General features: G+C 34.4%; 2 protein-coding genes and 1 long non-coding RNA gene across 5 annotated transcripts; 2 read left to right on the top strand and 1 right to left on the bottom strand.

The window, feature by feature from the left end:
• The first annotated feature begins 3253 nt into the window (after window positions 1-3253).
• On the top strand, window positions 3254-14171 carry LOC149391845 (sulfate transporter 1.3-like). The gene is made up of 14 exons (XM_089619432.1): window positions 3254-3330; window positions 3437-3793; window positions 4145-4193; window positions 4289-4490; window positions 4574-4748; window positions 4855-4920; window positions 5008-5121; window positions 5212-5328; window positions 5456-5582; window positions 6248-6534; window positions 6957-7147; window positions 7491-7573; window positions 7686-7762; window positions 13830-14171. The coding sequence occupies exons 1-14, from the start codon at window positions 3271-3273 to the stop codon at window positions 13974-13976; spliced, it is 2052 nt and encodes a 683-aa protein (XP_089475558.1). The 5' UTR covers window positions 3254-3270; the 3' UTR covers window positions 13977-14171.
• Window positions 14172-16119: 1948 nt separating this feature from the next.
• On the top strand, window positions 16120-20137 carry LOC149391844 (beta-fructofuranosidase, insoluble isoenzyme CWINV1-like). The gene is made up of 7 exons (XM_089619249.1): window positions 16120-16413; window positions 16518-16526; window positions 17458-18317; window positions 18778-18936; window positions 19029-19267; window positions 19526-19616; window positions 19698-20137. The coding sequence occupies exons 1-7, from the start codon at window positions 16257-16259 to the stop codon at window positions 19908-19910; spliced, it is 1728 nt and encodes a 575-aa protein (XP_089475375.1). The 5' UTR covers window positions 16120-16256; the 3' UTR covers window positions 19911-20137.
• LOC149391843 (uncharacterized) lies at window positions 19626-24039 on the bottom strand. Of its 3 annotated transcripts, XR_016300110.1 has the most exons (8): window positions 23759-24039; window positions 23027-23124; window positions 22821-22948; window positions 22340-22458; window positions 21357-21691; window positions 21008-21053; window positions 20673-20928; window positions 19626-19877 (listed from the first exon to the last, which is right to left on the bottom strand). It is a non-coding gene; the product is annotated as an uncharacterized LOC149391843 (long non-coding RNA). The 3 variants fall into 3 exon arrangements; XR_016300109.1 differs by lacking the exon at window positions 19626-19877 and having other exon boundaries at window positions 20653-20928; window positions 22340-22478; XR_016300108.1 differs by lacking the exon at window positions 19626-19877 and having other exon boundaries at window positions 20653-20928.
• Between the last annotated feature and the right edge of the window lie 1585 nt (window positions 24040-25624).

Here is a 25624-nt window from a genome sequence, read left to right as displayed (position 1 = left end):
TTTTTTTAGTTTTTAAATAAATTACATATATGACGCGAATGAATAAAGATAATTGGTATTTAATATAAATATTATAGTCAACGTCAATCAAAAGTCAATAAAAAGTTTAACAAAAAAAAAAAATTTGTGGCTCTGTTGTCTATTTTAGGATATACTTTTGTCATTTTAATTAAACAAAAGACATGAACTCGACATTTCACTAAGACATAAAATATGTATGTGTTATTTTTCCTATTTATCTAAAGAAAGATATTTTATAAAAAGAACATATTAATCATTACAATGTAAAGATGTGATTGCTTGTGTCATATCTCCAAGCTTACGTGACAATATTTTTATCCTATTTATTCGTAATCCAATCCAAATGATAATCATCAAATATGACCAACTAAATGTTTGTTTAATTCTCCATTCTCCATTTCACCTTTCATCGTCCTCTGCCTCCTTAACAAATAAGATTAAATTATGAAAATGACATTTTTTTTAAAAAATAATTCCGAAAATACTTTGAAACATTAACCGCAATATCATGTGCATATCACATGTGTATTTTACAAGTATGTATATAATTTAAAAAAGAATAAATGACAAGAATGCCCCCTGAATTACAACAGTTGTGACAATCTGCCCCTGTAATATAAAAACTCGATGTTATCCCCTCAATATCACAATTTGTTTCATTACACTCCTTCTGTTTGAATTCAAAGTTACACCGTTAGAGACAAGATCGCGTGCTTGTCACATGTTGATGTTGGTCAGTATAAAGGTGTTATGGTCAAATTAATAAAATAATGAAATAAAAATGAAAAGAAAAACAATTTAAAATCAATCGAAATACAGAACCATCTTCCTCGCACTGAGTTCCATTGTTGACCTTGGCTCCATTGTTGCTTCCACTTTTCCCGCTCATCTCTCTAAAACGCACGCCCTCTCTTTCTCTCTCATATCTAAAAACAAACAAACAAACAACAACGCATATTTTGGGTTTGGGGTTTTACCACTGAGCGATTAGAAATGGGCAATAAGGGAAAACTGAGAAAAAGAATGAAGAGCAAGTAATAGATAAAGTATCTCAGTTCGCCTGTTTCTCTCTTAAACACAGTCTCTCTCGTTCTGCACCAAGCACTCGATCCACATCTCAATTTTTCCTCGCCTCGCCAACGTCCACGTCTCCGTCAAGAAATCGCGACAAAGCCCTCTTCGGCGTCGTGACCTTCTTTCTCGTCTCTTTGACTCGAGCTAGGGAAGAACGAGGTTGTCCCTGAAATTGCACAAACCAGAACGAGGTTGTCCCTGAAATTGCATCTGATACTCGTCGATTCTCGACTCGCCTCTGCAAGCATCAAGAAACACGAAGCGAACAACAATTGGGTTTGGTCATTTCGTCGAACACTTGGGGGCACGGCCGAGCCCAGCGCCCGCGCCTCAGTTCTGACGCCCCCGGGAGCTTCGACCAACACGCGCAGGGGCCTCGGCGCCATGAATCTCGGTGAGGGCCCTCGCGGGGACTCGCACTCCTCGGGACGACCGTGTGCTAGGTCCACCGGGCTGGTCTCGGGCGAGATCTGTTCTAGCGACGACGGGTCCGACACCACGGAGAGAAGGCAGCGCTCGGCCCCAGAATCCAGTCCGAGCCCGCGAGATGAAACCTCCATCCCGACCGCGCCATGGACGCCGCCGACGAACTCTTCCCGAGGTGGAACGACGGCCGAAAGCGCAGATCTGGACCGGCCCACAGTGAAGGGAAGCGGTTCGACCCCGTGGAGGCGACCAAGCGCTGAACTTGGAGAAACTAGGTCTCCGGCCGATACGCCATGGGCGCCGAGGGGAAGAGCTCCCACAACGAGAAAGTCGTCCGACGAGTCTGGCCCAGATGCTCCCGGCGCGCGCGAGCCAGATCCGACGCGGGCTGGGACTCCTATCGGCGCGCGCGACCGCTCCGACGCCTCTCGACCACTTTGACCACGTTCGCGTAGTGCAGAGCCAGAGCGGCGTGGCCGAGCGTGAATAATTCTTGATTTGTTTTCTTTATTTAATGATTATATTAATTATTTTATCAATGAATTTAATATTTATTTGATAGTTTACTACAATACCCTTTTACTTAGTAACACGTGACTCACACGTGAAAATATAACTGACGGAACGTGACCCAACATAGACGGAAGGACCAATCTGTAACAAACATGAAGATTAAGGAGAAAATATCGATATTTTAAAGACCGAGGGGCATGTTGTCTCAAGTGCTATAATTCAGGGGGCAATCCTGTCATTTATTCTTTAAAAAATGCAGTCGCACGCACGGGAAGAGAGAAAGAAATGGAGATAGAGCTTTCGGGAAAGTAAAATAAAAGCATAAAAGGAAAGAGAGAAGAAAAAAAGAAAAAATTATAAAGAGGTAGAGAAAAAAACCCAAAAGTCATCACAGATGAAGTTACTGGCGGCTTCTGAATCAAAGTTGGAAGAGTTTTGTTACTTATGTGTAAATATATATATATATATATATATATATGAATAATAACAAACTCATTGGAATTAAGAATTATTATTTTTTCTTTATATTGAAGTTGGTATATTCTATGTGTTTTAAATGCCGCTGTATATGATTTTCTTAAGAAAAACAACGGTATCAAACCAAAAGTATACCAAAACTGATAGAGAAATTATTTATAACGAAACCAACTATGTTTATACTATGTTTATGTAATTGAATAAATTCACAGTTTGACTCGAACTATAAAATTTACGAGCTTGTTTGGCTCTCAAAGGAGAAAAAAATATTTGTGATAATGTTGGCAAGATTTTTTAAATTCATCTACAACAGATAACACATTCAATTTAGTAAGAACAAATCTGTAATATATTAGATCATATTTAATCAGAAAGTTTAAACTTTGTTTTTCTGATTTGTTATTTTTTTGGGGTGAATGAAACTATTTTCTCAGCTGAGAGAGTTGTGCTTACCAAACAAGCTAACCCTCTTATCCAAATTTATACATTTATATATATTAATAGTAGAAGAGTCAAAGACTCCAAACATTTACTTGATTGGCCACGTATCATATTATTTTCTCTTATTAATCTTCAATACAATTGGAAATTCAAAAACTATTAATTTTTATTTTGAAACTCACAGAGACTAAAGTATTATTAAACGGCCTAGCTTATAACGTGAGCAAGTGGATTAAGAAGTTGACCTTTTCCCAGCCACGTCAGGCTATGATCACAATGGGGGCTTTGACTTTGGCATTCAAAGAAGTTATATAAAGAATGATTTTGGGAGCAACTATTGCACCACACAAAATACTCATCAACGCTTTTCCTTACGTGGTAAATGATCAAAATCTTCGTCTAAAAAAGGCTTCACTTTCTTTTTAGTCATAATAGTAAAGAGGAATTAAACATGACAAAAATAAATTGTTGTTTTACTATATAGATCTCGGCGACGACAATGAGCGGGCGAATTCACGACGATGCAGCGACCGCTAATGACGTTATTAGGAGCGGGAACTCGTCGTGGCGTCACCCATCGACGAGACATAATGGGTACATCCACAAGGTCCGGAAGCCTCCGAAGCAAAAGTTGATGGACGAAATCGCGTTCACGGTAAGAGAAACACTCTTCTCCGACGACCCTCTCGGCCCTTTCAAGGACCAAACTCCTTACAGGAAGTTCATCCTCGCCATCCAAGCCATCTTTCCCATCTTCAGCTGGATTCAAGACTACTCTCTCTCCAAGTTCAAAGGCGATCTCATCAGTGGACTCACTATCGCTAGCCTTTGTATCCCTCAGGTACACATAAAAATGGAAAATTATACAAAATAGTCATTTGAAACTTATTAATTAGCAAAACAGTCGAAATTTCAACTTTTCAGCAAAGTAGCCAATTTACGTTTTCAAAATATTTTTTACAGATATTAAAAATTTTGACGAATTATTATAAACAATTTATCACTTTCAAAAAAATTACTCTTGGAGTAAAAAAAACAAATTGAAATCAGATTAATGCATATTAAGACATACCTAAACTATTTTGCAAATTTATAACTTTGAATTTACTATTTAGCTATATCACCTTATAAAAATAGACTAGTATTTCATTTGATTTGAGACCCTAATAAATAACGTGATGATAAATTTCAGGATATTGGGTACGCAAAACTTGCGAATCTTCCCGCCGAAAACGGGTTATGTGAGCTCTCTCTCTCTCTCTCTCTCTCTCTCTCTCTATCTCATGATTATGTCATCGGTAGTAAAATAAAATGACGTGTAGGAATTTATTTTCAGATAGTAGCTTTGTTCCACCACTAGTGTATGCCTTCATGGGAAGCTCAAGAGACATAGCCATAGGTCCGGTGGCTGTGGTGTCACTCTTGCTCGGGGATTTGCTTCGGAAAGAGCTCGAACCCGAAGACCCAAACTATAAACGTCTCGCCTTCACCGCCACCTTCTTCGCCGGAATCACCCAATTGTCACTCGGCTTCTTCAGGTATGAACTACATGGTTTCTTGGGAAACAAGGCACCCAGCTAGTACTTGTGTCTTGACTCTCGAGTTTATCAATTTGCAATAGGTTAGGGTTCTTGATAGACTTTTTGTCTCACGCCGCAATAGTGGGGTTCATGGGCGGCGCTGCCGTCACTATTGCCCTCCAACAACTCAAAGGGTTGCTCGGCGTTAAGAAATTCACAAAGAAGACTGATATTATCTCTGTTATGAGCTCCGTTTTGAAAGCAGCCCATCACGGGGTACCAATCTTGTTGCTATATATGAAAATCTAATTTTACGAACTATAGATTTAATTTGTCTCCTATTGACGCGTCTTAATTTTTTTTTTTTTTTTTTTATTTGTAGTGGAATTGGCAGACTATAGTCATAGGAGTGACTTTCTTGGCCTTCCTGATGCTTGCGAAATACATAGTAAGACATCCCTTTAATTTTCATCGTAAAGTTATAAATTAGTCCCATAACAAAAACTAAATTACTTTTTGGTTTATTGTTAATCAGGGCAAACGAAACAAGAAATTCTTCTGGGTGCCGGCGATCGCGCCTATGATCTCTGTTATTGTCTCCACTTTCTTCGTCTACATAACAAAAGCTAACAACGACGGAGTCCAAATTGTAAGCTAGTATTTTATTTATTTATTTATTTTGTGTTCATTGCTTAAATTGTTTGGTATATCAGATAAGTAACAATATTGATGTCCTCAGGTGAATCATATCGAGAAAGGAATCAATCCTCCATCAGCCGATCTAATCTTCTTCAGCGGAGAGTTTCTGGCCAAAGGTTTCAGGATTGGTGTCGTTGCCGGTATCATCGCATTAACGGTACAAACAATTTCGTATTTCACAAAAATTGATATAATAAAAAGTTATTAAACGAGGCCTTAATTAGTCTTTGGCCTCTCTTAACTAATTGTAAATTTATTTTTTTCTTCTTTTATAATGGTACAAGGAAGCTGTAGCCATTGCAAGAACATTTGCAGCGATGAAGGACTACAAGATTGATGGTAACAAAGAAATGGTGGCATTAGGAACAATGAACATCGCTGGTTCCATGACATCTTGTTATGTAGCTACTGGTGAGTCAACAAATATATATATATATATATATATATATATTTGAAAATAAAAAGAATGATTGTAAAAAGAACTTGTCTTGTATTTAAGTTTTTAAGATAAAAAAAAAAAAATTTAAATGGCCTTCTTATCGTTGAGCTGCATATAACCAGCGCTCCTGTCCTGCTTAATTATTTAACATTTAAATTGCAAATGTATGATTATTTAGTCAGCATCATTGAAGTTATACTCTGTCTAAATATCGCATATGAGTTTTAATATTTCGCACATGGCCTGATAACTATTTAAGTTTATATTCTCTTGGTAGTTGACTTAAATATAATAAAATAAAAGATAAGAAAAGTATAATCATTTATATAATTATTGGGTCTTACTTATATGGAGTGTAGCGGATGCATCAATATATTTATTTTACGAGAAAAAAAAAGAAGCTTTTATATTCTAAATTTCTTTCTCCCTTTTAATTTGAGTGGAAATTACCCGCAAGGTTTAAAATTTAGAAAAGTTGAGTTGAGATCAATTTTTTATTATTATTATTTTTTTTTATGGATTTTCTTTTGGTAACCAACTATTTGTGGAAAGAGAGTTTAATTTAAGAAGTTTCGGCGAAATTTTTAAATCAGTCTCCAATAATAACTTTTTATTTATTTATTTATTTCTTTTGCAGGCTCGTTTTCGCGCTCTGCTGTGAATTATATGGCAGGATGTCAGACAGCGGTGTCGAACATCGTGATGTCGGGAGTCGTTTTTTTAACTCTCATGGTCATCACTCCACTATTTAAATACACTCCCAATGCCATCTTGGCCTCGATCATCATCGCCGCTGTGTCGGGTTTGATTGATTTCGAGGCGGTTGCGCTTATCTGGAAGATCGACAAATTCGACTTTGCTGCATGCATCGGTGCTTTCTTTGGGGTCATTTTCGTTTCTGTCGAGATCGGCCTTCTTGTCGCGGTAACTCTTCATAAGAATCAATTATTGAGATGCCTTATTTTTATTTATTTTTTGTTTGTCAATTATTTATTTGATGTCGTCCTCCAATCGAACGCCGTTTATTTTGTTTTATTATAATTTCTATGATTTTTTCAGCATTTTAGAGAAGAAATACTAAAAGTCTACATTTTTTTTATTAAATAATTTCATCGGAAAGGGATAGAGTTTTAAATAGCGTTATGAAGTTTTTCCAAGATAGAATTTTAGTTTTAGGTGTGAATTAAAAATATTTATTGTTTAAAAATAATAATTGCGTGAACACCAATTATAGATGGTGACGACTTTGACTTTCACATGCACCACTCATCTCCACGAAAAATAATAATAATAATAATTGAATCAAATTTGAGCTAAATAATATAAATTATGTACATATACGACAGGTTTCCCTATCGTTTGGGAAGATTCTGCTGCAAGTGACAAGGCCAAGAACTGCGGTGCTGGGAAAGCTACCGAGGACTAGCGTGTACAGGAACATTCTACACTACCCTGAAGCCACCAAGGTTCCTGGAGTTGTCATCATCAGAGTGGACTCTGCCATTTACTTCTCCAATTCCAACTACATTAGAGAGAGGTATGATTAATTATTTATTTAATTAAAAAAATTTCATAATCAATTAAAAAAGTTGCTCCTGCAACTTGACGATAATGTGATAATTATAATTTCACTTTTAAATTTTTTTTGTTTGTAAAATAGTGTGTGGATTCTTATTTTCTCTCAAGGACTGAATTTGCAAATTTAAGAATACTATGTACAATGTAAAAACCTATGTACGTACTTGAACACAATAATATATTTATTTTTTTCTCGGTAATATTGTCCCAACAATATTGTCAAATATATAATACATTGTGATCATAAAATTGGTTAAATACAATCCGATCAGATTGATCAATCTTTTATATAATGCTTGCAGAATTTTGAGGTGGGTAACTGAGGAAGAAGAGCTATTGAGCGATAAGATGGCCAGAATCCAACATCTGATTTTGGAGATGTCACGTAAGAAGCCATCAATAATCTCTTATATATATATCCTATTTACTTCGATTTTGCAAATTCGAAATCCGGAATAAAAAAAAAATGAAATTCTGATAAATCGATATTTCTACAGCTGTTACCGACATTGATACTAGTGGTATTCATGCGTTGGAAGAATTGTACAGAAGCCTTCAGAAAAAAGACATTCAGGTAATTAGTTGATCATGAAATTAAACAAGAAAATTGCACAAATTCGGCAATGATTTCATAGCTACTTTGTTTTGTCATGTGATTATATCACATGAAAAAGTAGTACTCCCTGAATGAAAACAAGAAAATTTTCAAAAGGTAATTAATTGCACAAAATTAAGGGAATTAATGCTCATGAAAACAAGAAAATTGCACTCGTACGTTACCCCGATTTTCCAAAAAAAAAAAAATAGTTATTTAATCTCACGACCTTCAATTTTGTTTTTAATAATACACTTATTATTTTCTTACAGTGAGCTAATATTTTAAATATTTGTAAAACAAGAAAATTGTACAAATTCGGCAATGATTTCATAGCTACTTTGTTTTGTCATGTGATTATATCACATGAAAAAGTAGTACTCCCTGAATGAAAACAAGAAAATTTTCAAAAGGTAATTAATTCCACAAAATTAAGGGAATTAATGCTCATGAAAACAAGAAAATTGCACTCGTACGTTACCCCGATTTTCCAAAAAAAAAAATTAGTTATTTAATCTCACGACCTTCAATTTTGTTTTTAATAATACACTTATTATTTTCTTACAGTGAGCTAATATTTTAAATATTTGTAAACAAGAAAATTGCACAAATTCGGCAATGATTTCATAGCTACTTTGTTTTGTCATGTGATTATATCACATGAAAAAGTAGTACTCCCTGAATGAAAACAAGAAAATTTTCAAAAGGTAATTAATTGCACAAAATTAAGGGAATTAATGCTCATGAAAACAAGAAAATTGCACTCGTACGTTACCCCGATTTTCCAAAAAAAAAAAAATAGTTATTTAATCTCACGACCTTCAATTTTGTTTTTAATAATACACTTATTATTTTCTTACAGTGAGCTAATATTTTAAATATTTGTAAAACAAGAAAATTGCACAAATTCGGCAATGATTTCATAGCTACTTTGTTTTGTCATGTGATTATATCACATGAAAAAGTAGTACTCCCTGAATGAAAACAAGAAAATTTTCAAAAGGTAATTAATTGCACAAAATTAAGGGAATTAATGCTCATGAAAACAAGAAAATTGCACTCGTACGTTACCCCGATTTTCCAAAAAAAAAAAAAAATAGTTATTTAATCTCACGACCTTCAATTTTGTTTTTAATAATACACTTATTATTTTCTTACAGTGAGCTAATATTTTAAATATTTGTAAAACAAGAAAATTGCACAAATTCGGCAATGATTTCATAGCTACTTTGTTTTGTCATGTGATTATATCACATGAAAAAGTAGTACTCCCTGAATGAAAACAAGAAAATTTTCAAAAGGTAATTAATTGCACAAAATTAAGGGAATTAATGCTCATGAAAACAAGAAAATTGCACTCGTACGTTACCCCGATTTTCCAAAAAAAAAAATAGTTATTTAATCTCACGACCTTCAATTTTGTTTTTAATAATACACTTATTATTTTCTTACAGTGAGCTAATATTTTAAATATTTGTAAAACAAGAAAATTGTACAAATTCGGCAATGATTTCATAGCTACTTTGTTTTGTCATGTGATTATATCACATGAAAAAGTAGTACTCCCTGAATGAAAACAAGAAAATTTTCAAAAGGTAATTAATTGCACAAAATTAAGGGAATTAATGCTCATGAAAACAAGAAAATTGCACTCGTACGTTACCCCGATTTTCCAAAAAAAAAAAAAAATAGTTATTTAATCTCACGACCTTCAATTTTGTTTTTAATAATACACTTATTATTTTCTTACAGTGAGCTAATATTTTAAATATTTGTAAAACAAGAAAATTGCACAAATTCGGCAATGATTTCATAGCTACTTTGTTTTGTCATGTGATTATATCACATGAAAAAGTAGTACTCCCTGAATGAAAACAAGAAAATTTTCAAAAGGTAATTAATTGCACAAAATTAAGGGAATTAATGCTCATGAAAACAAGAAAATTGCACTCGTACGTTACCCCGATTTTCCAAAAAAAAAAAAAAATAGTTATTTAATCTCACGACCTTCAATTTTGTTTTTAATAATACACTTATTATTTTCTTACAGTGAGCTAATATTTTAAATATTTGTAAAACAAGAAAATTGCACAAATTCGGCAATGATTTCATAGCTACTTTGTTTTGTCATGTGATTATATCACATGAAAAAGTAGTACTCCCTGAATGAAAACAAGAAAATTTTCAAAAGGTAATTAATTGCACAAAATTAAGGGAATTAATGCTCATGAAAACAAGAAAATTGCACTCGTACGTTACCCCGATTTTCAAAAAAAAAAAATAGTTATTTAATCTCACGACCTTCAATTTTGTTTTTAATAATACACTTATTATTTTCTTACAGTGAGCTAATATTTTAAATATTTGTAAAACAAGAAAATTGTACAAATTCGGCAATGATTTCATAGCTACTTTGTTTTGTCATGTGATTATATCACATGAAAAAGTAGTACTCCCTGAATGAAAACAAGAAAATTTTCAAAAGGTAATTAATTCCACAAAATTAAGGGAATTAATGCTCATGAAAACAAGAAAATTGCACTCGTACGTTACCCCGATTTTCCAAAAAAAAAAATTAGTTATTTAATCTCACGACCTTCAATTTTGTTTTTAATAATACACTTATTATTTTCTTACAGTGAGCTAATATTTTAAATATTTGTAAACAAGAAAATTGCACAAATTCGGCAATGATTTCATAGCTACTTTGTTTTGTCATGTGATTATATCACATGAAAAAGTAGTACTCCCTGAATGAAAACAAGAAAATTTTCAAAAGGTAATTAATTGCACAAAATTAAGGGAATTAATGCTCATGAAAACAAGAAAATTGCACTCGTACGTTACCCCGATTTTCCAAAAAAAAAAAAAAATAGTTATTTAATCTCACGACCTTCAATTTTGTTTTTAATAATACACTTATTATTTTCTTACAGTGAGCTAATATTTTAAATATTTGTAAAACAAGAAAATTGCACAAATTCGGCAATGATTTCATAGCTACTTTGTTTTGTCATGTGATTATATCACATGAAAAAGTAGTACTCCCTGAATGAAAACAAGAAAATTTTCAAAAGGTAATTAATTGCACAAAATTAAGGGAATTAATGCTCATGAAAACAAGAAAATTGCACTCGTACGTTACCCCGATTTTCCAAAAAAAAAAAAAATAGTTATTTAATCTCACGACCTTCAATTTTGTTTTTAATAATACACTTATTATTTTCTTACAGTGAGCTAATATTTTAAATATTTGTAAAACAAGAAAATTGCACAAATTCGGCAATGATTTCATAGCTACTTTGTTTTGTCATGTGATTATATCACATGAAAAAGTAGTACTCCCTGAATGAAAACAAGAAAATTTTCAAAAGGTAATTAATTGCACAAAATTAAGGGAATTAATGCTCATGAAAACAAGAAAATTGCACTCGTACGTTACCCCGATTTTCCAAAAAAAAAAAATAGTTATTTAATCTCACGACCTTCAATTTTGTTTTTAATAATACACTTATTATTTTCTTACAGTGAGCTAATATTTTAAATATTTGTAAAACAAGAAAATTGTACAAATTCGGCAATGATTTCATAGCTACTTTGTTTTGTCATGTGATTATATCACATGAAAAAGTAGTACTCCCTGAATGAAAACAAGAAAATTTTCAAAAGGTAATTAATTCCACAAAATTAAGGGAATTAATGCTCATGAAAACAAGAAAATTGCACTCGTACGTTACCCCGATTTTCCAAAAAAAAAAATTAGTTATTTAATCTCACGACCTTCAATTTTGTTTTTAATAATACACTTATTATTTTCTTACAGTGAGCTAATATTTTAAATATTTGTAAACAAGAAAATTGCACAAATTCGGCAATGATTTCATAGCTACTTTGTTTTGTCATGTGATTATATCACATGAAAAAGTAGTACTCCCTGAATGAAAACAAGAAAATTTTCAAAAGGTAATTAATTGCACAAAATTAAGGGAATTAATGCTCATGAAAACAAGAAAATTGCACTCGTACGTTACCCCGATTTTCCAAAAAAAAAAAAAAATAGTTATTTAATCTCACGACCTTCAATTTTGTTTTTAATAATACACTTATTATTTTCTTACAGTGAGCTAATATTTTAAATATTTGTAAAACAAGAAAATTGCACAAATTCGGCAATGATTTCATAGCTACTTTGTTTTGTCATGTGATTATATCACATGAAAAAGTAGTACTCCCTGAATGAAAACAAGAAAATTTTCAAAAGGTAATTAATTGCACAAAATTAAGGGAATTAATGCTCATGAAAACAAGAAAATTGCACTCGTACGTTACCCCGATTTTCCAAAAAAAAAAAAAAAATAGTTATTTAATCTCACGACCTTCAATTTTGTTTTTAATAATACACTTATTATTTTCTTACAGTGAGCTAATATTTTAAATATTTGTAAAACAAGAAAATTGCACAAATTCGGCAATGATTTCATAGCTACTTTGTTTTGTCATGTGATTATATCACATGAAAAAGTAGTACTCCCTGAATGAAAACAAGAAAATTTTCAAAAGGTAATTAATTGCACAAAATTAAGGGAATTAATGCTCATGAAAACAAGAAAATTGCACTCGTACGTTACCCCGATTTTCCAAAAAAAAAAAATAGTTATTTAATCTCACGACCTTCAATTTTGTTTTTAATAATACACTTATTATTTTCTTACAGTGAGCTAATATTTTAAATATTTGTAAAACAAGAAAATTGTACAAATTCGGCAATGATTTCATAGCTACTTTGTTTTGTCATGTGATTATATCACATGAAAAAGTAGTACTCCCTGAATGAAAACAAGAAAATTTTCAAAAGGTAATTAATTCCACAAAATTAAGGGAATTAATGCTCATGAAAACAAGAAAATTGCACTCGTACGTTACCCCGATTTTCCAAAAAAAAAAATTAGTTATTTAATCTCACGACCTTCAATTTTGTTTTTAATAATACACTTATTATTTTCTTACAGTGAGCTAATATTTTAAATATTTGTAAACAAGAAAATTGCACAAATTCGGCAATGATTTCATAGCTACTTTGTTTTGTCATGTGATTATATCACATGAAAAAGTAGTACTCCCTGAATGAAAACAAGAAAATTTTCAAAAGGTAATTAATTGCACAAAATTAAGGGAATTAATGCTCATGAAAACAAGAAAATTGCACTCGTACGTTACCCCGATTTTCCAAAAAAAAAAAAAATAGTTATTTAATCTCACGACCTTCAATTTTGTTTTTAATAATACACTTATTATTTTCTTACAGTGAGCTAATATTTTAAATATTTGTAAAACAAGAAAATTGCACAAATTCGGCAATGATTTCATAGCTACTTTGTTTTGTCATGTGATTATATCACATGAAAAAGTAGTACTCCCTGAATGAAAACAAGAAAATTTTCAAAAGGTAATTAATTGCACAAAATTAAGGGAATTAATGCTCATGAAAACAAGAAAATTGCACTCGTTACCCCGATTTTCCAAAAAAAAAAAATAGTTATTTAATCTCACGACCTTCAATTTTGTTTTTAATAATACACTTATTATTTTCTTACAGTGAGCTAATATTTTAAATATTTGTAAAACATTACATTCATTTTAAATTGTGAAAACTTGCACGATTTCAAATTTCTGGAAATTACATCATATTCTATCATTTTACTTCATGATAAATGAATCTATTCCGAAAACATTCAAACATCAGGTCAAGTATGAAGTTAAACTTTCTCATTAAAAAAAAACATGAAGTTAAACTAAAATAATATTATATCCTTATATAGTCAAATTGTATGATAAAAGTTTATGGAAATTTCAAAAGTGAATATATGATTTTGTACAATAAAAAGACCATTCTAGAGTATTTAAAGACAATTAATAGGTAATTATCAAGCCATGTAATGTACAACATGTGAGCCCATAATGATAATATACCTTGCTTGAGCACAAGTATGTAGTTTAGTTAAGAAAAGTATTTATTGATTTATTTTAATTCTCCGTTTAATGACAGCTTGGTCTGGCGAATCCTGGACCGATTGTGATGGACAAACTTCATGCATCACATTTCGCAGACGTTATTGGAGAGAACAATATCTTTCTTTCCGTTGCAGATGCAATTCATACGTTTTCTCCCAAAATCACTAATGAAGAGCCTTAATTGAATTGCCATTCATTCAAGTTTGTAAATTATGCACTTTTAGTTTGTCAATTCCACATTGTTTTCTGGTTTTGTATGAAAGAAATCCGTTTTTCCCTAGTAGTTTATTTGTCGTTCTCAATAATACCAAATGTAAATAAAATTGTCTCAAAATACTTCAAATGAATTATATACATATTTTATATATTTTGCATTTTATTGAGTCTGAAAAATTTTAAACCGAATTCGGCCAAAATATTCGGTGATGGCTTGACTACGGTGTACCTATAGCTGACCCTAAACGATCAAAATGTTATAAGACATAGGACATAACTAGAGCTAGGTATAATAAGTGCAAATATTCTAAAAATAAAATCAGGTATGTTGCTTTTAAGATCACAACAAAAAAATGTCAGAAGTTAGGCAACAAAAATGTCGCACTTGAGGTAAACATAGACAAAACAAGAAAGTTAATTAATGGAATCTCACACCCAAGTCAAGGCCAAAGAAGCTCACAGCCAAGTCAAGGCCAATGAACTTCACATCCAGCTCAACAAATCAGGGTTCGTACATAATTCATTCACAACGGTTTCCAATTGCTAATATAGTCACTAAAAATGTTCTTACTCATCTTGAAATAGAGAAGTCTAAGATTCAAGACTATTCATGATCCAAGCAAGCAATATAATCTCCCGTTTAGGACGTTGTTCAAGATGTGACATAAAGGATCAATCAACGATCAAGCAATGAAGGAATGGAGACTGTTTTGGGACAACTTTTTTTCTTGGGTAATGTTTTGTATCAATAATTATGTAATGAAGTAAGTTTTTGGGTAATATTTTGTTACATAGTGTAACAACATACCTTATCATTCGGATTACCATAAATCCTTCTTCCAAGATTATCGTTGGTCCAAGAAGTGCACTCAAACGACACTAGTCCTCCAAAATACAACGGCCTTCAATGTCTTTCTTGTGCTTCCGAATCCTCGACTCCTACCCCAAGAATCTCCTGTGCTCCTGCTGCCCATATTCTTCAAATCGTGTTTTGGTTCAGACGAGATCATTTTGTAGGGTTTACCAAAGATTCAATTTAGGGATGATAAGAGAATACTCGAGTAAGGGCAATTTGATAATTTCTCATTGATCATCCACGTAACAATCTCGTGTAGAAAACAAGATTTTATGATAAAATTAATAGAAGGATTAGAGTTGTAACCATTCATTAGTTACAGATAAAAACGTTTATACAAAACAAAAATAAGTCGATAGATAATTTGTTACACGTGTAAGTGTTTATGGGCATTCATGTAATTTATCCTAATATTATTAAAATTTCCCATTTTTAATATACCATAACACCAGAATTTATCTACCATTAAAAAAAATTACACCAAGAAGCTCCTTCGTACCTAAAATAAAATTTAAAAAAAAAAACCTCTCTCCCGTGGCTTGTTGTGAAGTCCGACTACAAGGAGCTTTACGACGCCTACTACTCAGCGTTAGGCTTTAATTTTTTTTTACCTGCCATTATTTGTACATCTCTTTAGAGAACGTATTGTCAAAGACAAACCTATTTGCTCCTTTTCTATAGTCCATTAAATAAATAGTCATATTTACAGTTTGATATTGCTAAATAACCAACATTTCGTAAATCTTAGGTAAATAGTCACTTTCATAATCTTAGGTAAATAGTCACTTGCATTTATTAAGTCACGTCATTTTTATGGTTATTTATTTAACATTTACGAAACGTTGACTATATAAGAATTTCAAATGTTTTGATTGGCTATTTACCTGATTTTCGGTTTTTTTTTAGTCCCAACTCTAAAATTGGTTTCATGGGCTTCTCAAGCAGAGTGTATGGTTCCTTTACAAACAATTATCGAGTATTTTCCTAATATTTTTTAATAAGGATATGAGAGTATGTGTCGTTTTGTCGTTGCCATATTTAAATGCCGACATGCTATACGACAGTCTGTTACGCCAAAATCTAACAAAAAAAGGCGCCACTTTGATTGGTTCCTAGACTTTTGTGAAATATATTAAACACAGTATATAACTTATTTCTTTTATTTTTTTTTTCTTCTTTCAAATTAGTCATGAGTACTTTATTTTTATTTTTTTGCTTTGAATATTCATTAGTACTTTATTATATAGTCTTCAGCCTTCAGGTCAAGCTAAACCAAAAAGAAAAGTCAAGTGACTTTTCTAATCATGGTTTTTTTATGCCAAAAAACTAAAATCTAATCTTTCTTTTCAAGATCCAGGTTTAGATTGAATCTGGGACCAGATCAAGAAAATGCCGTGTAGATCAGATGTTTGTTTGCTTCGGGCAATTGTTTTATTGAGTGTTGTTTTGGTCAACCATGGAAGTGAAGCCTCGTTTCAGTTGCCTTCAGAAGAACAGCCATACAGAACTGCCTTTCACTTTCAACCTCCTAAGAACTGGATGAACGGTTTGTCTTTTTCCAATTCCTCTCTCAACTTCTTACAAACTTTTCGTACAAAAATAACTTTTTTTTTTTTTAACGATTGGCTTTCCCGCGACGACGACGTGCAGATCCTAACGGTATGTGCTTCCTCAACTGAGCTTGTCCAAGATTATTGTTCTATTTGCCTCTATCTTAATTAACGCACAACGGTTCTAATAAAACAGTATTTTATTACGATTTTACATATGTTAGTCAAAGTTCATCTACGATTTCACATATCCCTTGATCCAATCTCTGCCCATTTTAAGGCTCTTTTATTGTTTCCATTTTTTTAATCATAACAAGTACGATTGTTTTAAGTAACGTCGTAATTAGTTTATAGTAGCATACGAATCAAACTAGATCGAGGAGAAAGAAAGACAATAAAGGATTGAAGGGTATTATATATACTGCACACACACACACACACACATATTTAAATCTCAAGCGTAATGGACCCATAAATCTCAAGCGTACACCAATCATGTGCAGGGACGAAGCCAGCATTTTACTTTAGGGGGGGCTAATTTGTAAAAAAAATTCAGGGGGGGCTAATTTGTAAATTTTGAGGGTAAAAAATTGTAAAAATAAAATAAAAAGTGGGTAAAAAGTGCAAATTTTTTTTTTTCAGGGGGGGCTATAGCCCCCCCTCATTGTAACGTGGCTTCGTGCCTGATCATGTGGATTTTATTTTTGAGGTAGATCGTCAAATCATGTCCTAAAATCGTGAGCAAATAAAATATATTGAGGTTTAACAAAAAAAGTAACCAAAAAAAAAAAAAAACACACATCACCAATTAAGTCTGGACAAAATCTAACATGTACTGCAACTCCGCATGTAACAAACACACAAATTCACCATAACATAACATATGATTCGTACATATTTTTTGATACATGAATAACATCTTGTGTGCCAATATATGTTGCTCCATATCATTCCCGTTTTGTTAGCAAAACTAGCCATATATTAAAAAAAAAAAAAAAAAAAAAAAGTGAACGTTGAAATTGGACGTATGGGTTTTACAGGACCACTGTACTACAATGGAGTGTACCACTTGTTCTACCAATACAACCCATACAGCGCAGTTTGGGGCAACATTTCATGGGCACATTCGGTGTCGTACGACCTCGTGAACTGGGTCCACCTCGAGATCGCCCTCAGCCCCACCGAGCCGTACGACATCAACGGCTGTTGGTCCGGCTCCGCCACGTCACTCCCGGGGAACAAGCTCGCCGTCTTATACACCGGAAGCGACGCCCAGTTCCACCAACTCCAAAACCTCGCCGTCCCCAAAAACCTCTCCGACCCGCTCCTCCGCGAGTGGACGAAATCCCCGAACAACCCTCTGATGAGCCCCGCGAACGACACCGGCCCGAAAAGCTTCCGCGACCCCACCACCGCCTGGCTCGGCCGCGACGCTCTCTGGCGAGTCCTCGTCGGAGCCGAGGTCCGAGGAAGCGGAGCCGCGCTTCTCTACAAGAGCGGGGACTTCGTGACGTGGTGGAGAGCCGAGTCTCCGCTTCACTCCTCGGCCCGGACCGGGATGTGGGAGTGCCCGGATTTTTACCCCGTGGTCGTCGGCGGATCGGAGGGGTCGGAGTCTTATTACCCCGCGAACGCGGCCGCGGCGAAGCACGTTCTGAAGGCGAGCTTGAAGGACCGGGATTACTATATTCTCGGGAGATACGTGGCCGAGACGGACGGTTTTGTCCCCGAGACTGACTTCTTGGACGCCGGTTCTGATCTGAGGTACGATTACGGCAAGGCTTTTTACGCGTCCAAGTCGTTTTATGATCCTCAGAAGCGGAGGAGGGTTCTCTGGGGTTGGATTCGGGAGTCTGATCAGCCGTCCGATGACGTGTCGGAAGGCTGGTCTGGCCTTCAGGTATAAAAATATAAAATTTTGAATTTTTATTTTATTTTTTAATACAGGAGCAAATATGAAATAATGCATGTCATATATACGCATCTTGATCTCTACCTGACTCGGGTTCATTAGGAAAATAGCCAATTTAAACGTTTGATATTGCTAATAGTAGTCAACGATTGGTAAATATTAGGTAAATAATAATTTTCATATATTTATAAACGTAAATCTTAAGTAAATAGTCATTGCCATATATTAAGCTACATCATCATTTATGGCTATTTATCTAAGATTTACGAAACGTTGGCTATTTAGCAATATCAAACGTTTAAATTGACTATTTTCCTTTTTTTTTTTTTTTTTTTTTGATTTTATGGTATGTGTCTTTCAATAAAATAACAGAAAAAAAAGTGATGGCGTGTCTCGGTATTGTATCTGTATTCATGAATCTTATAGGTTATATGTAATTTGTGTGCAGTCTATTCCTAGAAGCATTGTTCTTAGTAGCTCTGGGAGGCAATTAGTACAGTGGCCAATCCAAGAAATAGAAACACTAAGAAGTGATAAAGTAAGTCTTCGAAAGAAGAAACTCGAAGGCGGGTCTGTAGTTGAAATCTCCGTGCCTGTGGCTTCGCAGGTAGAAAAGGAAAACGACCATATTATATGAAATAGTTTTGTAGCTATTCTATTGATAATTTATCTTCCATTGGATGATTGGTTTCTTTATAGGCTGACGTGGAAGTTTCATTCGATGCGGTGGGGCTAGAAGAAGCGGATTTAATGGAGGCGGGTTGGGACGATCCTCAAGTGCTGTGCAGCCAGAAAAATACTACTTGGAGAGGCAAATTTGGACCGTTTGGTTTGTTGGTCTTAGCGTCTAAAGGCTTGACCGAACAGACTGCAATATTCTTTCGCATACTGAAAAGCAGTGACAAGTACGTCGTTCTCATGTGCAGCGACCAAAGCAGGTGACTCACTGTTTAACTATTTCAGAGTTTCATCTCAAAACCAATTGACGCTTAGAAAATCTGCGACATTAGATTAGATTGGTGCTTATTTGAGTTTCACGGGCCTCGACATCATATGAAGTATTATGACGTTTCATCTCGTTAATTCTCTAAATTAATTGACGATCAGAAAGTTAACCGATGATCTTATTTCTTTTCCTTTTTATATGAAGCTATTAATTTTGATTTTTTGTTTACCTTCTTTGTTGGAGTGATTAGGTCTTCATTAAGGGAAGGGCCTGATAAATCCACCTTCGGGGCTTTTGTGGACTTGGACCCCCTAAAGGAGAAAATAACATTAAGAAGTTTGGTACGTTGATGCATCAAAAGAGATATAGTTGTCTAATTTAAACTCTAGAAAAAGCAAAACAAATATGTTCTTTTTGCGCAGATCGATCGATCAATCGTTGAGAGCTTTGGCGGGGAAGGAAGGACTTGCATGACGTCTAGGGTTTATCCGAAGCTGGCGATTGGCAGAGAAGCTCATTTGTATGCGTTCAATTACGGGACTAAAAGCGTTGAAATCTCTGAGCTTAACGCTTGGACCATGAAGAATGCTAAAATCTTCTCCCTGGATAAGAGAAGACGACCAAAAATGGATTAGGAGCATTAGATATCTTTTAGGATCAAACTGTATGCGTGTTTAAAATTTGCTTTAATAATTGAGCTGCATGTATATAGGGAAATATTTGAATTGAGGATAATTGAATTTGAGGAAATATTCGGACACTTGATATTTCATCTAAAAAATTTGGCTAAAGTTTGGCACAGGAATCACGAGGGTCAAATGACTAAAAATTATATTCAAGTTAATACCACATCACTTAATAATGCTTCCCAAAACAAAATGCTCAAAAAAAGCAAAATAATTTCACAACCACCTTATTTATTTACATTATTTCCATGAAAAAAAAATAGTAATTCTATCACTAAAAAAAAAAAAAAAAAACCCTTCCATATTTCCATCTCCGAGCTCATAAATCTTCTTTATGGTCATACACTCGTACTTGGCTCAAGGGTTTTCACAAAAAGTTTTGCAGTCTTGCTTCCCTTTATTTCTTCACTAATAGGAGGATTATTTATGCGGGCTTTTAATTATTAGCTCACGATACGATACCGAACATTGAAATAAACAAATTAAAAAAAGAGGAATCTGAGAGCGGAATATTGTGATCCATGGATGAAATACTCTCCAAAATAGACCACCCTCATAAATTAAGCTTCTCCAAGCAAGACATTTCTCCTAAACTCATTTTACTACGCAATTTATACATATAAAAATTATTTAAGAAACTAAATTAGGCGTCGGCGAAAAACGTAAAGCCAACATCTAAGGATCAAAACCATGGCACAAAAGAATACTTACTTCTCCCATATAAAATATAACCAGTTAAGGATATCATCAAGACTCAGTTTTTTTTACTCTACGAGCATTTTTTCCTCTTTGAGTATTTCCAACCATTTCAGTCCCAGATCACACCCCGCTCTTGCCGCAATCTCGAACTGCTCTTTTGTCATCTCTCTTCGATCCTTTGGACGGCTTTCATCTCTGTGTCTCAATCTTTGGGTAATTGGAGCTTTCTCTGTGCTTAATCTTAGTATGGACTCGGGTATTTTGACGCCTGAGCTTCTTTGCTATTAGATCGATGTAATATATTTTTTTTATGCTTGTGAAGTATGCATCGAACAGAAACAACTAACCTTTGAGAAGAAGAGCCCCACATGCTATCGCAGCACCGGCATGATTCTGCATGTTTTCGAAAGGGATTGTGAGTCCACAAAAAAAATTCAAATTAAGCTAACTTTCAGCTTGGAATATTTGCAATTTACACAGTCACTAAATCCGTTACGATAGCCAAGGTTTTTCTAAAATTAGTGAAATAGCCAAATTTTACAAAAATCTGCAAGTATCAAGTGTGTTCATATTTCTTTTTTGAAGTTGGCCATTTCACTAATTTTAGAAAAACATCAAGTATATACATTTGATGAAGCCCGTTTTGATTCCCGGGTCCCACCCGTTTTGATGAAGCCCATAAATGGATCTAATGACCTTATGCCACAAAGCGTCTTCTTCTTCGAGAGGAAAACGCCACAACCACTTTGCAAGAAGGGCGGTGTTCCTATCCACGAGACTCCCAAAGCCCAATCCCCCATTTATCTTTTGGGAAGCGACAAGCTTCCCAAGCTTGAACATGCACTCCCCGAGACATGCGTCGCGAAAGAGCGTATGCCACGAGAACGAAGAAGAAAGAGGACAAGGAATCCCCCTGTCGGATACCTCTCGAGCCACAGAATCTCTCGAGCGACTTCCCATTCATCAGAACTGAGAAGGAGACCCATGCGGAGCAGCCTCTAATATCCACATTCTCCAGCGATCGTCAAAACCTTTTTTTTTTTTTTTTCAGCACGAAGTCGAGAAAGTAAACAGATACAGATCTTAAAATAGTAAAAACAGATACAGATCTCATAAAATAAAATAAAATAAAATAAAAAAGCAACTGGCTCCAACCAATACCAAAAGGAGAAAAGAATGTTCATGAGCAATTTATTGAAAAACTATAATTCTGATGCGGATAGCAGTGTATGAGTAATTCTTTTTCAGGTTATTGAACAATTAATTGTAAGTCCCACATAACTTAAAAGAATAGAAAAGAGTAGCAATTATATGTAACAACACTTTTTCACAAATAAACTTGGTCCAGGGCTGGGCCCGAGGTGCTTGTCTTCAGGCCTAGCCCAAGCCAAGCCTTTCCGGGCTCTTTTGACACCTCTAGGTGAACCCAACCCCAAAGTCACTTTTTTTTTTCTTTTCAAAATAACATCTAACATAATATGGCATTTTTCTAAGCAGTGATATTTTCGGAAAATGGTATTTATTATCCACATTAAAGAAAATATAAAATTTGTCATAGATAAAGAGACAGCCAGTTTTTTGCTCTAAAACCCTTTGGATAGAAAAAAAAAAAAAAAAAAGACAGGGCTAATCAAACTGTTTCTTTCTCATGCCTCAAATAGCAAGATGAGAGTACTTACACTGCCTTACAAGCCAGAGGGGTATCCTCATATCTCATATGCAACCTTCCCAACCAATATCTCGCATGCACATTCGTGCTGTCCGCCGATAAAGCCAACTCGAAATTCTCTCTCGCAGCCTGATTTTCACACGAAAAAACTGACAATTTGACATATCAAAAAATAGATTCAATTCAAGCTCTTTCTTTCACCAATATAAGATCAATCGCGACCAAAAAAGAAACAATCAATCACGAACACGGGATCAAAAAGCTTAATCAGAACAATTCTCAAATGCTACGCATAGTATAACCGATCCTCATATAATAATGTAATTATTAAAAAAAAAAAAAAAAAAAAAAAAAAAAAAAAAAAAAAAAAAAAAAAACCATTGTCTAAATTAAAAACTATCAAAGCTCATCACATTTCTATCTAAACTCATGAAATGAAATAAAATAAAGAACATCATAAAATGCAATTCAGAATCAAGATCAACCAGTACCCTAAGAAGAGGAATAAGGCGTTGATCGTGAAGGTCGGCATAGTCAATCACTCGGTCAACTTCTTGTAAAGCACTCCAGCCTCTGCCTAGGTACTCCATGGATTTTTGTTCCTACTGTGAACTTCTCTCTGGAAATAAAAATGGGGCGATAACGTCAAATTATGATCGTAAGGGTGTATATCAAAAAATTAGGACGAATTTCAAACCTTTTGAAGCAGAACATTTGTGCTTCTGCTTCGTCTTTGAGTGGCCATTGTGAAGATTTTGCCAAACATTTTTTTTTCCTCTCCGGGGAATTTGGAGTCTGAACTTTCAAAAAAAAAAAAAAACGAAAGTACGAAGAAGACGATGGAATGAGACTGAAGCTGAGAGGGGTGTGTGAAACGGGCCAAATCGGTGTAAGGGTCAGTTTAAAAGAACATATATGTAAGACTACTTTTTAATATTAACACAACTCTCTCTAAGTCTCTATGTCTCACCAATCAGTAACTAATATAAATCCACAAATCAGAAAACAAATCTACAAAGCATATAGCTAATTATATGTGTAGTCAAGATCGTTAAACAGAGAAGTTCACAATGTCCAAGTGATGTACTGCTAATAATCTTTTGACAACCTTAAGAACTCAGTTCCATGAAAATGTAAAGCACGGCAAACTCACGGCACCAAGAGCAAACAACCCAAATATTCAAACTTTAAATTCATATAATCGAAGCAAACCCTTTCATAATCCAAAACCCCAAATTCGGACTAAACAGCAATTCGAACGATAAATAAGAATTTAGAAGGGGACATCAATCAATCAAAAACTAATAATCAAGACCCAAGCTCTCAGTGCAAGATTACAGCTTTATATTAAAAATCCAAAATCCAAACTAAACCCTAGAATTCGTTTTTGATTTTCGTAGAAGAGGGGAATGAAACCCACGAGGCTAACCTTGTGAGATAGAATTCGGCCACTCTCTTCCTCCTTCCAGGCGATTCTTGTTCTTGCTGAAATCCTCGCTCTCTCGCACTCTCGGCCTTTCTCTCTCGTCTCTTCTCTCTCTCATTTCTTTTTTCTTTCTTTCGTTTTCTTTTTGCTCGAATTTTTCTTCCTTTCGTTCGGTGCTCGCTTTTGGAATGGCAGAGATGAAGAGGACTTGAGTTCAGAATTCAGATGGTGTTTGAATAAGCTCAAAACAAATTTTGACAGAGTCCCTCATCTTTCTGCCTCTATTTTTTATCAGCAATCAACTTTCTTTTATTACAAATAGGTCCTAATTTTCTTATGTCGAAGGGATCACGCAACATTTCACGCGTTTTTTAGTGCCACGTTTTCGATTTGGGATTTCTTATTCGTTCTCTCTCTCTCTCTCTCTCTCTCTCTCTCTCTCTCTCTCTCTCTCTCTCTCTCTCTCTCCTTCTTCGCACGGGCCCACTACAATAAAGCTACATTGAGTTTTTATGTAAGTTTCTCTATATCTTTGTTACGTTTATTTTATGGGATGGAGAGAAGTAATAGGATGGGACTCTCTCTCTCTCTCTTTCATTTTTTTTTTGAGAAATTGCTTAATTTGTCATTAATTTCATAACATTTTCTCACTTTCCACCAAAATACTAATTTTTCTCAAAATACCACCATCTATGTCAACAATGTTGACATCTATGTTTGCCGTTCATTATTAGATGTTAATATTGTTGACATAGAGGTGACATTTTGGGAAAAATTATCGTTTTGGTGGAAAGTGGGAAAATGTTATGAAATTGGTGGCAAATTAGGCAATTTCTCTTTTTTTTTCCGAGGAAAATGACATATATATATATTAATGTTTAACTTTTAGTTTTAAAAAAGAGGAATTGCCGTAACTACCACCAACTCAATAACAATTTCCAATAATCCACCAAACAATAATTTTGGCCAAATACACCACTTGCCTCTATGTGTAAAACCCTAAATACCCTTAAAAAAATTATTCTTTACATTTTATCATTTAATTCCTTCTCCTTCTCTCCCTAACGTCTGATACCTCTCCAAAATCTCGTCACTCAAACTCATCCAAAATCAAAACTCTTCTTCTTCTTTGAACCACGATCGAAATCATTGCCCAAACATTTCAGCGAACGAAACCATTTTTCTTCTCCACGAATCTCTTCTCCTTGCCCGGATTCTACTTTGTTAGTTTCAGCGAATCTCTTTGCCAAAGACTCTACTTGGTTAGTTTTAATGTTTTTTCTTACCATTTATTTCGTTTTTGTGTATGTTTATTCGGTGTATGTTTAAATTTGGGGCAAAAATAAGGTTTTCGTGATTCTAGGTAATCTTTGAAGTTGTTCAGCGAAGTTCGTAAGTTTCGTCAGATGTCAACAGTTGACGTCAACAATTGACGTCAACAGTTGAAATCAATTGTTGACATCTTATGTCAACAGTTGATGTCATCTGTTGACATATATTGTTGATGTATAGTGTCTACAGTTGACATCAACTGTTGACGTCAACTGTTGAAATCTGATGTCAACAATTACTAATCGCTCCAAAAACCCTATCCAGCGAAGAAACACCGTCCCATCGCGATCTCCGCTGTTATCCTCCTCGCCTTGACCGTCGCTAGGGCGATAGTCACCATAACCCTAAGTTAGAAACTCCACACCCAAAACGCTCTCCTCGGTCGACTAGCGATTCGACTCTTCTGCAGCGTGACTCGCCGCCGTGGAAGCCTTTGATCCGCTGCCGAGCTCCGATCTTGAGTCGATCCTCCGTCTCATGGTCAAAATCTCCCGCGGTAAGATCATAAACTTCTCATCCTCGATCGAGTCTGTTGTT

Source organism: Urtica dioica, chromosome 7 (genome assembly GCF_054948205.1).
Source record: "Urtica dioica subsp. dioica isolate 48M chromosome 7, U.dioica_male_clone48M_v1_H2, whole genome shotgun sequence".
Lineage (NCBI taxonomy): Eukaryota > Viridiplantae > Streptophyta > Magnoliopsida > Rosales > Urticaceae > Urtica > Urtica dioica.
The sequence above is the reverse complement of the archived record's forward strand: the minus strand, read 5'-3'. Positions and strand labels throughout refer to the sequence as shown.